The sequence below is a fragment of the Daphnia pulicaria genome, chromosome 7, assembly GCF_021234035.1.
Source record: "Daphnia pulicaria isolate SC F1-1A chromosome 7, SC_F0-13Bv2, whole genome shotgun sequence".
Taxonomy (NCBI): domain Eukaryota; kingdom Metazoa; phylum Arthropoda; class Branchiopoda; order Diplostraca; family Daphniidae; genus Daphnia; species Daphnia pulicaria.
Window position 1 is genome coordinate 5,319,840 of NC_060919.1, and position 14,757 is coordinate 5,334,596.

The 14,757-nt window shown below is 41.9% G+C and overlaps 5 protein-coding genes across 6 annotated transcripts; 4 read left to right on the forward strand and 1 right to left on the reverse strand.

Moving 5' to 3' along the window:
* Positions 1 to 20: 20 nt before the first annotated feature.
* LOC124349733 (lissencephaly-1 homolog) lies at positions 21 to 2,843 on the forward strand. The gene is made up of 8 exons (XM_046800545.1): positions 21 to 285; positions 353 to 506; positions 577 to 723; positions 802 to 958; positions 1,029 to 1,203; positions 1,314 to 1,449; positions 1,552 to 1,936; positions 2,018 to 2,843. The coding sequence occupies exons 1-8, from the start codon at positions 248 to 250 to the stop codon at positions 2,089 to 2,091; spliced, it is 1,266 nt and encodes a 421-aa protein (XP_046656501.1). The 5' UTR covers positions 21 to 247; the 3' UTR covers positions 2,092 to 2,843.
* Positions 2,844 to 2,991: 148 nt separating this feature from the next.
* LOC124349640 (uncharacterized protein CG3556-like) lies at positions 2,992 to 6,958 on the forward strand. Its single transcript, XM_046800398.1, has 7 exons — positions 2,992 to 4,068; positions 4,677 to 4,959; positions 5,087 to 5,211; positions 5,315 to 5,482; positions 5,685 to 6,187; positions 6,252 to 6,528; positions 6,591 to 6,958. The coding sequence occupies exons 1-7, from the start codon at positions 3,954 to 3,956 to the stop codon at positions 6,650 to 6,652; spliced, it is 1,533 nt and encodes a 510-aa protein (XP_046656354.1). The 5' UTR covers positions 2,992 to 3,953; the 3' UTR covers positions 6,653 to 6,958.
* On the forward strand, positions 6,938 to 9,535 carry LOC124349879 (cuticle collagen bli-1-like). Of its 2 annotated transcripts, XM_046800800.1 has the most exons (7): positions 6,938 to 7,030; positions 7,197 to 7,656; positions 7,720 to 8,512; positions 8,579 to 8,761; positions 8,820 to 9,091; positions 9,166 to 9,259; positions 9,315 to 9,535. In XM_046800800.1, exons 3-7 carry the CDS (start codon positions 8,101 to 8,103, stop codon positions 9,320 to 9,322), a joined length of 969 nt encoding a protein of 322 aa, XP_046656756.1. In that variant the 5' UTR covers positions 6,938 to 7,030; positions 7,197 to 7,656; positions 7,720 to 8,100; the 3' UTR covers positions 9,323 to 9,535. The 2 variants fall into 2 exon arrangements, with proteins under 2 accessions (XP_046656756.1, XP_046656758.1); XM_046800802.1 differs by having other exon boundaries at positions 6,940 to 7,030; positions 9,166 to 9,535.
* Positions 9,536 to 9,642: 107 nt separating this feature from the next.
* Positions 9,643 to 12,895, forward strand: LOC124349768 (collagen alpha-1(I) chain-like). Its single transcript, XM_046800605.1, has 6 exons — positions 9,643 to 9,734; positions 10,449 to 10,575; positions 10,660 to 11,352; positions 11,691 to 11,894; positions 11,965 to 12,236; positions 12,308 to 12,895. Exons 3-6 carry the CDS (start codon positions 10,887 to 10,889, stop codon positions 12,548 to 12,550), a joined length of 1,185 nt encoding a protein of 394 aa, XP_046656561.1. The 5' UTR covers positions 9,643 to 9,734; positions 10,449 to 10,575; positions 10,660 to 10,886; the 3' UTR covers positions 12,551 to 12,895.
* A 556-nt stretch (positions 12,896 to 13,451) lies between these two features.
* On the reverse strand, positions 13,452 to 14,678 carry LOC124349903. The gene has a single exon (XM_046800835.1). The coding sequence runs from the start codon at positions 14,462 to 14,464 to the stop codon at positions 13,574 to 13,576; it is 891 nt and encodes a 296-aa protein (XP_046656791.1). The 5' UTR covers positions 14,465 to 14,678; the 3' UTR covers positions 13,452 to 13,573.
* Positions 14,679 to 14,757: the final 79 nt, after the last annotated feature.

The following is a 14,757-nucleotide window of genomic DNA, read 5'->3' on the forward strand; positions in this document are numbered from 1 at the left end:
ACGAAAAGATGGTTGCTGTTGCAGAAACCTATTTCCCTCAATTCTAACCCAAAGATGGAGTAGTAGTTATTGCAGATGTGTCAAAAACCATAGCCAGATAGCCCGACTTAAATATTAAACACTCGATCAACATTTTCGGGCGGCTCCTTGATTTATTTGTGTATTCCATCGCCGAAAAGCAGCAGTTTCTTCAAGTGAAGTTTGACCAAGAAATAGCCCCCGTCTGCCGCTCCTCGAGGAGAGGACAATGAGAATGGTGTTGTCACAGCGCCAAAAAGAAGAATTGTGTGTTATTAAAAATTTAGGTATTTGGAGCTGATTGGTTTCTTACAGACTCATTTTTGTCTTACAGGAATAGAGCAATTGCTGACTACTTACTATCCAGCGGCCATGTAGACTCACTTGAAGCATTTAAGAGAGAAGCAGACATTAGTGGAGATGTTGACAAAAAGTACACTGGGTTGCTGGAAAAGAAGTGGACTTCTGTTGTCAGGCTTCAAAAACGGGTACCTAACTTTATACAGTGGTTGTTGTTTAATTATTTAATAACACACTTTTACCTTTTATATTTTGCAGGTGATGGAGCTAGAAGCCAAATTGGCTGAAGCTGAGAAAGAATTCATTGCTGGGGCCCCAACGAGGGAAAAGCGGAGCCCCACAGAATGGATTCCCAGAGCTCCAGAGAAGTACATTTTGTCTGGTCATCGAGCACCAGTTACCAAGGTAACATTTGCAACAACAACATTATTATTCTGAAGTAAGATGGAAGCAGTGCTAATTTGCATGACAAATTTTTGACAGGTGGTGTTTCATCCTGTATTTAGTGTTTTCGTCTCAGCAAGCGAAGACGCCACTATCAAATTATGGGATTTCGAAACGGGTGACTTTGAACGTACGCTCAAGGGCCACACTGACTCGGTGCAAGATGTAACCTTTGACTCGAACGGGAAAATGCTTGGTAAATATATTACGCAACCAAATATGTACGACGAGATAAAATTTGCGAAATCATGTTTTTCGTTTTGCAGCTTCTTGCAGTGCAGACATGTCGGTCAAGTTGTGGGATTTCAACACGTTCGAGTGCACCAAAACGTTGCAGGGTCATGACCATAACGTTAGCAGCGTCACCTTCCTACCTACGGGCGATTTTCTCGTCTCGTCCAGTCGTGATAAAACCATAAAAATCTGGGAAGTGGCAACCGGGTAAGTGTTCATTCATTCACACCTCAATTTGTGCAATGTCCGCTGTTGGACTTTGTCTTCGTGTCTTTTGGGTGTACATCCATTACCGAAACCTTTCTCAATATGGTCAGGTATTGCGTCAAGACTCTTTCGGGACACCGAGAGTGGGTGCGGCAGATCAGAGTATCACCCGACGGTCTTTTACTCGCCTCTTGTTCCAACGACCAAACCGTCCGCATTTGGCTTCTCTCCTCCAAGGAATGCAAGGTATTTCATCCGCCCAGTAGTTTTTTTTTATTATTATTATTATTTTCCGTTTCGCTCATGTCACATACAAAGAAATTGATTTCTTCCTGCGATAATCTTCAGATGGAGATGCGAGAGCACGAGCACGTAGTCGAATGTGTTGCCTGGGCGCCCGAGTCTGCTACGGCAGCTATTCAAGAGGCCACAGCTTTGGCTGCCTCTTCTTCCAACTCGGCACCCACTGAGAACCATAAAAAATCCAATCTCACGGGCCCCTTCTTGGCATCCGGCTCTCGAGATAAATCCATCAAGATCTGGGATGTATCTACTGGCCTGTGCGTTTTAACTCTGACCGGGCACGACAATTGGGTGCGCGGCCTGGTATTCCACACGGGTGGCAAGTACTTGCTAAGTGCCGCTGATGACAAGACGCTTCGCGTTTGGGATCTGCGTCACAGGCGGTGCCTCAAAACCCTCGAAGCTCACCAGCACTTTTGCACGTCTCTGGGTGCGTATCGGAACATCTTGATATTTATTCCAACGTGTCTTTTCTCGCACTTTATTGATTACCGATTTTCTCTTCGGACAGATCTCCACCGTACGGCGCCCTACGTAGTGACGGGCAGTGTCGATCAGACGGTCAAAGTCTGGGAATGTCGCTGAAGAAGGATCGAGATAGGAAGAACACGAGGAAGAAAATTACCAGACGTTAACATAACAACAAAAAGGATAATACCGATACAACCAGAAAAAAAAGCTATCAAACTAATGCGGATTATTTCGTTAGAACCCTTAAACAATAATTTTTTTCTTTGTTATTTTTTCGCCTCTTAAACAACTCAAAAAGTAAAAAAACAACAACAAAATATTTTGGCACTTCTTCTAATTCTTCAGTGAAAATGTAAAAATCCTTCCTTCTGTATTCCCTCACAACCCCAATTTTTCTTTTTTGCAGCATAAAGCCGGGCAGGGCGCGGTGTTCCCACAGTGTGCCATTGTTGGTTCTATTTCAAAACATACAAAAAAAAATGAAAAACAAAAGCAACAAAAAAAAACACAAGAGAAATGAAAAAAATTTGGAAAGAATAATATCTTACCACCCTCAAAATAGCAGCAGCAAGAGATCGATTCAGAGTGGATTTTTTTTTTTTTTTGGTTTCATTCATGCTTGAAAGCTGACGCACTTGTATCCTCTCTCGAATAACGGCGCACTATACATCTTCTCGAAAAAAACAACAACAAAATGTCCTACAGCCTTTTTGAATAGGTAAAGAAGAAGAAAAAGCTTATGTTTTATTTTCATTCCTCTCTTCCGCGCTCCAGTTTGTTTTGTTTGTAATTTTTCCTTTCTTTTTTTCACATCTGGGCCTGTACATGTTTCTCTCATCAAACGAAAAAAAAAAAAAGAAAACAGACTCATCAAAGTTGGATTATTTTCCTTCTTTTTTTTCTCTATCTAAATAATTTTGTGTAGTCTTTTGCAGCACACGGAGGGGATAATGGGAAAAAGTTCTTTCTTTCGATCTTTTTCAATTCGCTCATTGTCATGCCATCATCATTTGTTAAACGTGTAAAAATCACGAAACTATTTTATAATCTTTTTTTTTTTTTTCCCTTTTATTTGGGTTGTAGTTAATGTTTTTCCTTCTTCTCAGAAAAAAGTTCCCCGGTTGTATTTTTTGTTCTAATTCTCACTTTAGGTGCCTCAATGAAGAAAAAAAAATTACCTTTTCATTTATTTTTTTTTCTCCCTTCCAGATCCTTGAACCTGCCTTTTGCCCTTTCTCCTCGATCCCTTACTTAATTATTATAACTATATAATGATTATTATTTTGTGGTTTTTAAAAATTGTTTAGTTATTATCTCATTTTTTCTCTGAAAATCCAAATTTCGAATCCCAAACATTTTTGTTGTTGCTGCTGCTGTTGCTGTATCGGCAATACATCCACCGTGTGGCACTGGTGTCGATAACGAGATTGAAGAACGAACGACACGAAATTTCAAAAACACTCGACGACCTGCTACCCCCAGACAGCGGGATGTGTCATTAATTTTGTTTTATTCCATTATTATTATTATAGGTCGATTGGCATGTTGGCGAGGTTTTTAATTTAAAAGATGAAAGTTAATACCATCAAATCAAAACAGGGGCAGTGGATGGTTACGTGACCGGATATGAAATACATTCTCGTTTCCCATGGAAGCGCCAAGTCTTCGTCACCGTGGAGTTTAACAGCGCACGTGCGCACGTAGCAGGGACAACTCCCGCAGGATCGATAAGCTCCTCCTCCTTTTTCACATTGACTTGATTTCACTTGATCCTTCTTTGCCAAGTAAAAACCCTCAGCTCGAGATCTTTCCATTTTCGTCCCTTATTGAAGTAGAAGAAGAAGACGAGGAAGGAAAAGAACAACAGAAAAGGGCAAACAACCAACGCGTTGGCCAGCCAGACGTTCGACGCAACTCGACGTAAACGGCCACGCCGCTCCGCACCGCCTTTCACATCGAGAACAATATCTGATTTCATGGATCGCCGGCCAACACCTTTCAACAGGGGGACAGTGTCGACCGGATTGGCCACTTCTTCCGTGTCCTTGGCTTGCTTCATTTTGCTGATCCATTTCTCGACCCCGGTAATCGGTAAGTAACAGCGCGCTCCTTATTTTTAATAGAAACGCAACCAGTCGTGATGGAACGTGATTGAAACATCAATCGATGACAACCGCTCGATGTTGAAAAATGTAGAAACTAAAGGGTGAAATTCTATTCGAATTGACTTTTTCTTTTTAGAATTTTGTTTCCGGAGGGCATAAAAAAAAGAGCCGAGTGGATCATCGTGTTAGAGATTTTTTACTGACATGTGAACAGCAGCCAATGAGCTCCTCGAGCGTTTGCTCTTTGAAATGTTAAAACGCGTAGACCTCAAAGGCGCGTTTCATGTTGCACTTGTCGATAGCGTCGGGGAAAAAAGATTTTTCTTCCGAGTATGGTTTTTGTAATTTGATACGACACACACGTAGCTGAGATGGCAGCGAATCCAGGGGGTGGCGGAATGGGTGGATGGGTGGGGGGCACATTTCCAAGAAACTTTTGTGGCTCCGAAATGACGCATGTACATTGCCATATAAAATGCTGGCGGAATCGTCCAAACAATCGATTTATCATTTGGTGTATTATTTTTTGTTTTCCACGATTAAGTATTGTGTTTTTACTGGTGGTCTGTGTCCCTATACGCATGTTGTATGTAGGTGCCCCGCAAAACAATAACAACGCTGCCGGTGGTGGATCGATTCTGACCATGGCGGCGGATGACTTGATCCAGCCGTCTGCCAGTTGGCTACTCGAACGATCCAAACAATCTGGCAGCTGGGGGGTTGACACGCCAAGGGCCCTCCTAGCCCTGTTGCGGGTCATCGCCGATCGTTCCGCCACCACAGGCGCGTCGTCCACCGTCAACTTCAATCCCAATAGTCTCCAAGGATTGATCCTGCGACAGGAATTTGACATTCAACTTCTTCTATTTCAGCTCAGGTTGTTTTCTTTTATCTTTTAATAATTCAATAAAGTGGAGTGTCGAGTTTTTCGTGGTATCAATTATTCAAAGTCGGGAAAAGTCTAGAGATGATGACTAAACTCAACTTTTATCTTCCGGCTGAAGGAATCAAGGATCGACTCCGCAGGAGGAGCAGGCCAACACCCTGGAGCCCAGTCGCAGTCTGTTTGCTCTAACTTTAACGGCCATGTGCCGCAACCCGAGGGATTTCTACGGCCAGGATATTCTCGGTGAGCTCACAAAGTTTCCATTTCGGGAAAATATCAAAAACTCGATCCCAATGTTTCTTTATATATTCTTTTGTTCTTTCTCTTTTATGACGTAAACAACCAGCGCCTATCTTGGTCCTGGAAGAGGATCACGATGGAAAGCTTTTGCAACCGTTCACGTTCGCCTTCAATGCGATGGCCGTTTGTGCCGGAGGCGGGCATCTCAAGCGACGTCACGTAGTCAAGCTACTCGAGTCCATCAATCAGCCGCCCGTCCAGACGCACAGCATTGGTAGACACTACATTTAATGCATTGAATGTATTGGCCATTAACTTTTGCTCATTTTACACGTCACAGTTAATCATGATGTATTGCCTTTTTCCGGCTACTTTTTATCTTTATTTTAAAAAAAGATGCACTAATGATAACTAAAAGAGTTTTTAATCTATTTTATTATATTGTTTTTATTTTTCTGGCTTTGTTGTAATATTAGATTTGCTGGCCATGGTAGTTTTGGCTACTTCTTGCCTCTACCAGAGCAGCCCAAAGTATCGTCATTTACAAGACTTTTTGGAACAGCCACTGAAAATGATTGCGGCTCAGCAACAGCCGGATGGCTCTTTTGATCATAACGTAGCGACAACTGCGCTGGCCATTCAGGCTTTGAAAATCCCTGGCCAACTGCTGGAAGAACAACCAACGGCCAAGCCAATAAGTTTGCCAGCATGGCGTCCGGACTTGACTGTCGACTGGCTAAGGAGCCAGCAAAAGGCGGATGGATCATTTGGCGATTTGTTCACGACCAGCGAAGTTCTTCTAGCCCTGGCAACGCAACCTGGTTACGGTTTCCTTTACAGTCAATGCTCTAATCTTAACAATCAGTCGGGCCAGCTCAATACGACGACTACCGAGCCACCCCCAACCATCCCTACGACTATACCATCCGCTGGATCGTTAGGTGGCGATCCGGCTCAGAAAGTCCACTTTACCTACGTCGTAAGTTGAGACAAAAAAACAATAAAATCACTTTGAAAGTTATTTAAAAACAATTTACGTTCAGGTGTGGATCGGGCAAAATCGATCGGATGTTTACGCGATCCAGTTGACCGTTCCGGCCAACAGTTCTTTCTACGAGGCTATGAAAATTGCGGCCGAAGCCGATCCGCGTTTCGAGTTCTCCGCCTCCGTCTGGCCCAACGGGCATTACATCCACACCATAGGAGGTCACAGGGATCAGTACATCGGTTTCCATTTCTGGCTCCTTTTCTGCATGCCAATGATGCCGGATCCTGCGGATCCGCCTTCCGTTATCGCACCTCATTACGTCGCAGTCGGAGGTAATTAAAAAAAAAAAATCAATTGCGCATTCATTTCGACTAATTTCGATTACTGCATTTAGGTGTCGACGATATGTTTCCCAAAAATGGAGACTACTATCTTTTCTGGTACAAGGACGTTTAACAATGAGGTCGTCCCGAATTAATCCTTGATGTTTTACCCTTACGTCAGCTGGTTTTGTTGTCTGATATGTAGTCCAACAAGACGAGTCGCCAGAGGTCGCAATTCAATATCGTATTATCGTTCCTATTAGAATTTATTATTATATTTCGTTCTGGATAATAATGTTTTCAGCGTTTTTTTTTTCTAACTTTTAACTCTCTCTCTCTCTCTCTCTCTCGGTAGACGAGTGTCTAATTAGGAATGACGCCCTTACATGTAGCCCAACAGATGTTTTAAACAGAACAATACACACTGTCGGGCCACACAGTAGCTCATGCATGTTTAAAGCTAAGCTAGTTGAGACTGATTCGGGTTTTCGTATTCCTCGGCTATCAAAAGGTAATCATCAAGTTCTCCTGTTGTCCATTTATAGGCTTTGCTCAACTTTAATGCTGGTATAAGATACTACACCCACTGTTGCCCAGTATGAATAGTTGATGGGGACATTTACTTCTTGTTTGTGTTTCAAGTACGACAGTTAATTTACCAAGTATTAACATTTCAGGAACAGTAATAGGAATAGTTCGAGTTACAAGGGTTTTTAGAAGCGATCGATATTGTCGTCAACCCTAGCGCAAAGTTTGAGTGTCGACTAGTGAATTGTAGAAAACTCTTCGTCTGCAATATTTACCGCCAAACTATCTCAGTCAAACATTTTGATTTTAAATGTATTTAACATTTTACGACTGTACAGTGCTGGACCCAATAACATTTTGAGGCCGTAAAAAAAATAAAAATTGAAGAGATGGTGGTAACCTTTTGATACGACAGTTATCAAATGGGCTCAGCACTAGGCGGAAACAAACAAGTCCTTATTCGGACATGTGTGGTTCTTTCTGATTTCGGGAGCCTGGATTGTATATATCTTTCGAAAACATCGTTCAAGATTTGTTTCACAACTTTCGGCGGCAGGCCTGACGGATAGATTCCAGATATTTCACACCATACAGAGTCTGGTCAAGTATGTATGTATACCATATAAAATTGTTAACTCTATAAATCGTGATGATTTTTTGTTTGCGTCGTAGTCGAATCTCAAGGCCGGACGTGTAACATTAGTTTCGATGATAAACAACACCCAAGAGCGTGAAAAGGGCCAAACTCCGGGAGCGGTCAAATAGTTCAGTTCAACCCATCTCCAGAGTGCAACAATTCTTATATAAGTATATTTACAGTTAGTCGTTTTTTAAAGGTTATCGAAAGAGCAAAGACAAACTAATGCCCCCGGCCGACGACCATTTTGTTTTTCTCTTTTTGAATACTTCCGTTTCCTCTAGGCAAAATAGGACTAGAGATTTCAGATGAATCGATCTTTCTTTTAGGCTTACATCTTTGTGGCCTTTTCAAAATTATAAAAAGCCACTGCCTATGATGGAAAGTAATTCAGTAGCCGATCGGCAGTAGTAACCATGAAGTGGTTCCTAATTTTGTGTTGCGTGACTTTGGCAGCTTGCGCCAATTACCCTGCCAGGTCTCCCTGTCAGAGACAGAATCTCGATCTTGTGCGCCAGAATGCCGACAATTTGCTCTACCTGGAATACATGAGGAAACAGGCCCAGGGCGACGACGAATGGCAAGTCTTTGCAGGCACCGACGAGTACCAGGAACGCCTGAACGAATTGCGTTCAGTTAACATGGAATGCGGAATGGTCGAATCTCCGTGCGCGGAGGCTAGTTGCGGATCTAGCTGCGGCAGCGGCTGTGAGCTGTACGCAGACAAAATCGCCTCTTTCCAGGCGGAGTTGAGACGACAGAAGATGATGATTCAGCGTCTCTATTCGCAGATCCTCACTGTTTCGCAAACCAGCAGCTCCTGTGGAAGTAAGTAAAATTATTATTTTTCAAACATCTTTTTGATTTGTTGATTATTTTTATATTATGCGATAGGCGCATGCGAATCTCCGTGCGAAAGTCGTTGTCCTCCTGCACCTGCTCCTTGCGAAAATCGTTGCCCCGCTCCGAGATGCGAATCTTCCTGCTCTAGTTACCCAGGACCTCGAGGACCTCCTGGACCACCAGGACCTGCGGCTTGCAATTCTCCATCTGAAATGGGACCAAGAGGCCCACCTGGTAATCAATTAATTCTCGAAATTTTCCACCTAAATGTAATTTAATTTATTTTGTAAAGGTCCACCTGGACTCGACGGACGTCCTGGCCGTAACGGAAAGGATGGCGAGCCAGGCTCTTGCTCTTGCAACGACGGTGAGCCGGGAACTCCTGGTATTCCTGGCAAACCAGGCGTTGACGGCCCCAAAGGTCCTCCAGGTGAGCCGGGAATTCCAGCCATGCCAGCTCTTCCAGCTCCTTGCGCACAACCTCCATGCCAAATGGCAATGCAAGTTCCAATTCCTCAAGTCCCAGTGAGCTGCTGCGGTGGGACATTGAACTGCAACTCTCCGGTATTGAATTTTCACTTATAATTTTCAATGAAACATCACCTTTAATTCTTTATATCTCTGTATTTAATTTGTAGTGCCCTTACCCTTGCGCATCGCCACCGTGTTACTATCCACCACAGCAAGCCCCTTGCGCCACTGGCGGTTGCGGAGGAGGATACCCATGGAAAGGTTAATTTAGCAACAAGTAACATGCCAGCGTTCAGCAGTATAATCTAGTTTGCAGTTATTTGATTTCTCATAGTGGGCAGTGAGGGATAACATTGAAAGAAAAAAAGCATTAGACAATTAGCCAAAAAGCTGTACAACAAAAAGAAAAAAGAAGTTTGATTTCACAGTTCATTTAAAAAAGTTAAACCATGAATTTTCTTTTCATCCTATGTAGCTTATTCACCATCTTTTGTAGCCAACCTCATTTTCTGTAAGAATACACACAGTTTTTTTTTTTTATTATTATTTTAAAAAGAAGGTTCGCTCGGGAATAGTTGTGAAATGGTACAAAGTTGGGAAGTCTGGAGAGGGAAAACCGGGGGGGAAACTTTTGTGATTTTACAGGCACTCTACCAGGACCACTCCGCCAAACTTCCGTTGAAGGTGATAATTTACAGAGGAACTGAATTATTCATCAGTGGCTGTGACAACAAAGGTACGTATAAAACCCTTTGAACTTTTCCATCAAAGTCTCATTGTCTACGCTACTGACATTTCTCAATTGCGTGTTAAAGCAATTTCCCATCTTCAATTAATGCCCAATAAAAAGTAATTTAATTTTTAAACTACATTTTCGGCGGAAGGAACGGATATTTGGTAAGTTGCAAAGAATTTTTTAGTTCTCTTCAACGCCAGTGGAGGCATTAGATTGATGTCCATAATTGAGTTTTGAAATAGTGTATGTCTAGCTAAATAGTGATATTCTGATATTCTGATATTCTAAAAAGTAATGTTCTGAGTGCTTCTGTTTAAGGCAGAGCAGATTACAAGAGCTCGAAATGACGGTTCTTATTCATATGAATTACTAATGCTCTGTCGTTTGATTGGAGTGCATCTGGGGCGATTTAATCATTCAATTCTCTCCAGTGAAATCCGGCAGCCAAGAAAATGGCATCGATACTCCAACAGCCGTCCATATTAAATGCAGTTATCACTCTTCATTTATTTGATAACGATTTCTACATTCCATTTAAGCCAACGCTTTTTCTATGTTTTAATTTCGTTCACAATTGGTCTGAAATGCTAATCTGATTCTAGACAGTAGGCTAAAGGCCGTTCAGTCCTCGGAAAACGAATCAGACATTGGGCAGCCTGCATGTTAACTTATCACTGAATTTTTCATACATTCAGACAAGATTTATTTTTCCAGAAACATAAGACGGTGTGAATGACATGTTTGTGACATTGAATCCGGCTCGTGACAGGCCTGCGCCATGGATTCCAGACGATACCGCATAGGAGTGGTGTCTATAAAGATCGAGACATGTATATACGAGGTATAATACCACCATATGTTTATCTTAGTTAGTGACGTTATTTCGCATTAGAAACTTAAATTTTGTTTCTTGTTTAAATCCAAGGCCGGACGTGAAATCAGAGAGGAATTGCTGGACGATAAATACGTGTTTGTCGGCGGGTCACCAGTGCTTTGAGTTCATTTTAGCTCTACAAATTTATAGAGGTTATCTGTAGAGGAGTTCGTGCACTGGTGGTGGACTGGCCAACCCATTTTGGGAATTTCCATTCCTTTAAGCAACCGTATCCCGCAGAAAAAACGAAGCCTTTAAAAGCTGCCCAGTTGATTAAGATGCCCATCAGTCATTTCGCAGTCGCCATGAAGTTGTTTCTAATTTTGTGTTGGGCGGCTTTAGCAACCTGCACCTACCCACCGCCAAAGTCGTGGGGAAAGCAACCTGCTCCTGTTCCTTGCGCCAAACAGAGTATCGAACTTGTGCGCAAGAATGCCGATAATTTGCTCTACCTGGAATACATGAGGAAACAGGCCCAGGGCGACGAAGATTTCCTTTCGTGGACGGGCACCGACGAGTACCAGCAACGTCTCAACGAATTTCAATACGGAAACTGCGAAACGGAATCGTCCGTCATTTGTCCCAGTGCTCCGTCTTGCGAATATAACTGCGGCAGCAGCTGTGAAAATTACGGACCGAAAATCGCCATGCTCCAGGCTGAATTGAAACGCCAAAGGTTGATGATTCAACGTCTTTATGCGCAGATCCTCGTCATTTCGCAAACCAAAAGCTCGTCGTGTGACTGTAAGTAATTATTTCAATTGTTAATTATAATATAGAAGTGATTTTGTAGCTGTACGGCATTTGTGATCCTGCTGAATTCGCTCGCTCGTGTGTCGGCTAGAATTACAATAATCTGACGTTTGACCTTTGGGATGAGTCTGACTGGCGATATACAGTTGCCGCCGCCCAGACGGCGCTATTTCGTCTTCCATTTGAGAAAATTATGTCTAGAATTACTGACGGGATCTTTTTTTATCTGGACAAGCCCGCTTCTGTATTTCTCCTTGACCCCTAATAAGAAGCTGACTGTTAACGAAATGTTTTTCTTGTTTTTTCCCTTTTTTTTTTGATTTTTCAAGATGATACCTGCCTTCCCGCTCCTTCGTGTGAGACAAGATGTCCTTCTCCCGCTCCTTGTGAAGTGGAGTGTCCTGCTCCCGCTCCGAGGTGCGAAAGCTCCTGCAATAGTTACCCAGGACCTCGAGGTGCTCCTGGACCACCTGGCCCTCCAGGACCCCCAGCATGCGAGACCGCTGGTGAAATGGGACCAAGAGGCCCACCTGGTAAGTTGAACAACCATTCAAACTTTATTTTCTGATTTACTGAATTTAATTCGTTAATTTTGGTAAACAGGTCCTCCCGGGAACAACGGTCGTCCAGGCAACGATGGTGCTCCTGGCACTTGCTCTTGTCAAGATGGTGAACCAGGAAATCCAGGAACTCCTGGCAAACCTGGTACCGATGGCAAACGCGGTACTCCTGGTGAGCCAGGTATTCCAGGCATACCAGGTAGTCCAGGTACTTCAACTACTTGTCAAACTCCCTCATGTCCACCAGCACCAGTACCTCCACCTGCACCGGTTCCAGTAAGCTGCTGCGGAGGAACATCCACTTGCAACCAGCCGGTACTATTAACACAACTTTGAGAGACTTAAATGAATTCAAATTTGTAATTTTCCTTTTTTCTTCTCTTTAGTGCCCATATCCCTGCCAATCGCCGCCGTGTTTCTATCCACCAGTTCAATCCCCCAACTGTTGTGGCGGATCTATGGGTTCCGTTTGCGGAAATCCTTGCCCACCACAAATCTCATGCAACACTAGTCCTTGCTTCTACGGAACTCCCATGATGCCATCAATGCCCGCTCCTTGCGGATCTGCCACCGGATGCAACACGGGCTACTCCCACATTAAAGGCTATACCAATAACATGTATGGTTAAGAAGAACAGGGATCGACTGAAAATGATGGTCTTTTTTATTATTTTTGTTTTTTCTTCAAGGGGAAAACATATTGACTGAAAGTGTTCATGGGTTTACCACTATAACCGTTTTCAATTACTAAACAGATTAACTAGCAGCAAATATGATAATAATCTAATCCTTTAGTTTCATCTTCTTCCTTCTTTGTTGTAGACGTAGACACCTCTTGAAATAATATCACGTATCGATTTCTGTTTAATTCTCGTTCCACCGCCATATTATTCTCACAAAAACAAACACTAATGATCCCATCCATTCCGACATTGTAGAAATTTTTCCCCTAATACAGAAACACCAAACACAAACTTTTTGTTTATTTTTCATCATAGAAGCCTAAGGCCTCAACAGTGAAGTGAATCTGTCTGCAGTCAGCTGATGAGCTGCTGATTACTATCTATATAGCAGACGGCATTGTAAAATAATGAAACAAACGTGCGTCAGTCACACCTGATGATGACTTGATCTCCTTAATGCTAAATCGCTTCGCAAGGTATGGTGTTTGAACTATTTCTCTTTTTTGATTATTTGTCTAGTTAATATAATAAGGTAATATGATAAGTTCTTGCCTAAAAGCAACAGTTTGTTAGGGATTAAGATTCGTTCGTGCTCATTTGTGCTATTCACTTTGGGCATGCGTTATTTAATCGGAGGGTTTGATATTTCGAATATAACCAGATAAATTTTTTTAAGTTGCGATAGAATGGAATACGATATCTAGGTTTCATTGTGGCCAATATCTTAGTTTTAGTATGACACTTAGCGAGTGCACATTTTGACTTATTAGTTGACACAATGCCCAATTACTAGGTATGGTTTATACCGGTTTTTTATTATTGTAAAAGCTTCAAGAAAATAAGTTGAGGCATTATATATGATACCAAATCACATTTTTTGGTTTTTTATTTATTGATATACATAATTGCAGTTCATTCCAATTTTCAGTTTAACAATGAAATATTTTAAATATATTCTCAACTAGATTTTCAGGGTAGGATCTGGTACCAAGCTATCTCATAACCCAAAGATTCATTCATGTTGTTCATGGCAGGCATTTTCCCGTTGAACCATGGGTTGTATTTTGAATCAAATCGTACCATTCCGGCATCTTCGATTGATTTTACGATTTTGACACGATCGTAAAACCAGTTAATTTCTGTAGCGGGAGCGTACAAGTGGAACTCTATGCCCATTTGTCTCACTTTTGACAACATCCCCGATTGAATTATATTTGGGATGACTGTCCATTCGTTGTATTCAATATCAATTTTCAAATAGTCAATAATGGCATCCCCATGATCCAGCTTGAGCATCGAGTAAATAGACGAAAGTGTTTTAAAATTTCCACCGTCGTCCTTATCCGCGATGCCGAGGTTATAAAAATTAACATCTTTGCTGTGTTTGTGATTTTCTACTTTCATTGTCGGATCGAATGAATAGACTTTGCAGCCGTAATTTTCCATAGTTTCATCAAAAGACCACTCGTTGTTGATCCCGAACGAATAGAAGATGCAACGGCCCGCTTTAGGTGCGATTTGATCGTCAAGGCAAACCGCTTTCTGCCCGTCCAATCCGCTTGGATTCTTGAGCATGTGTCCTCCAAAATCATGTGTGAGTTTACACGACGTTTGATTTGACCACTTGAAGTATTCAATTATTTGGTGTGGTGTTAATTTGGTGACATTCATAGTTTTCCAATCAATTTCGAATTGTTTGGGCTCCACAGCAGAACTTACGAAGAGTTGCGCGTAATTTTGATAGTCCAGTACTGATGAAACCTTGTGAATTTTAGCACTGAGAGCAACAATTACTATAAAACAAATTGCCAGCGTAACTAAAACTGTCAGCCATTTACGCCCGAACCACAAAATTGACATACTGGTAATTATTGTGTCAATCGAAATTAATTATAGCACAATTGTCAAGTAACACATGTACGCTACGCAGCACCAGCTTTTTCCTTTATGCTGTTCATTTATGGCCTCGATAGGCAAACGAAACGAGATAATAAAACGATCTTTTTGTTTGTCTTATCAGTATTTCACATCAATGTCCTTATCATTAGGTCAACAGTTTTACTTTTTTTCAACTGTTTTTAAATAACAAAAATTTATTGTAAAATGATTTTAAAACCCAAAAATGAAATATTTGGAATTTTGTAATTATGTTA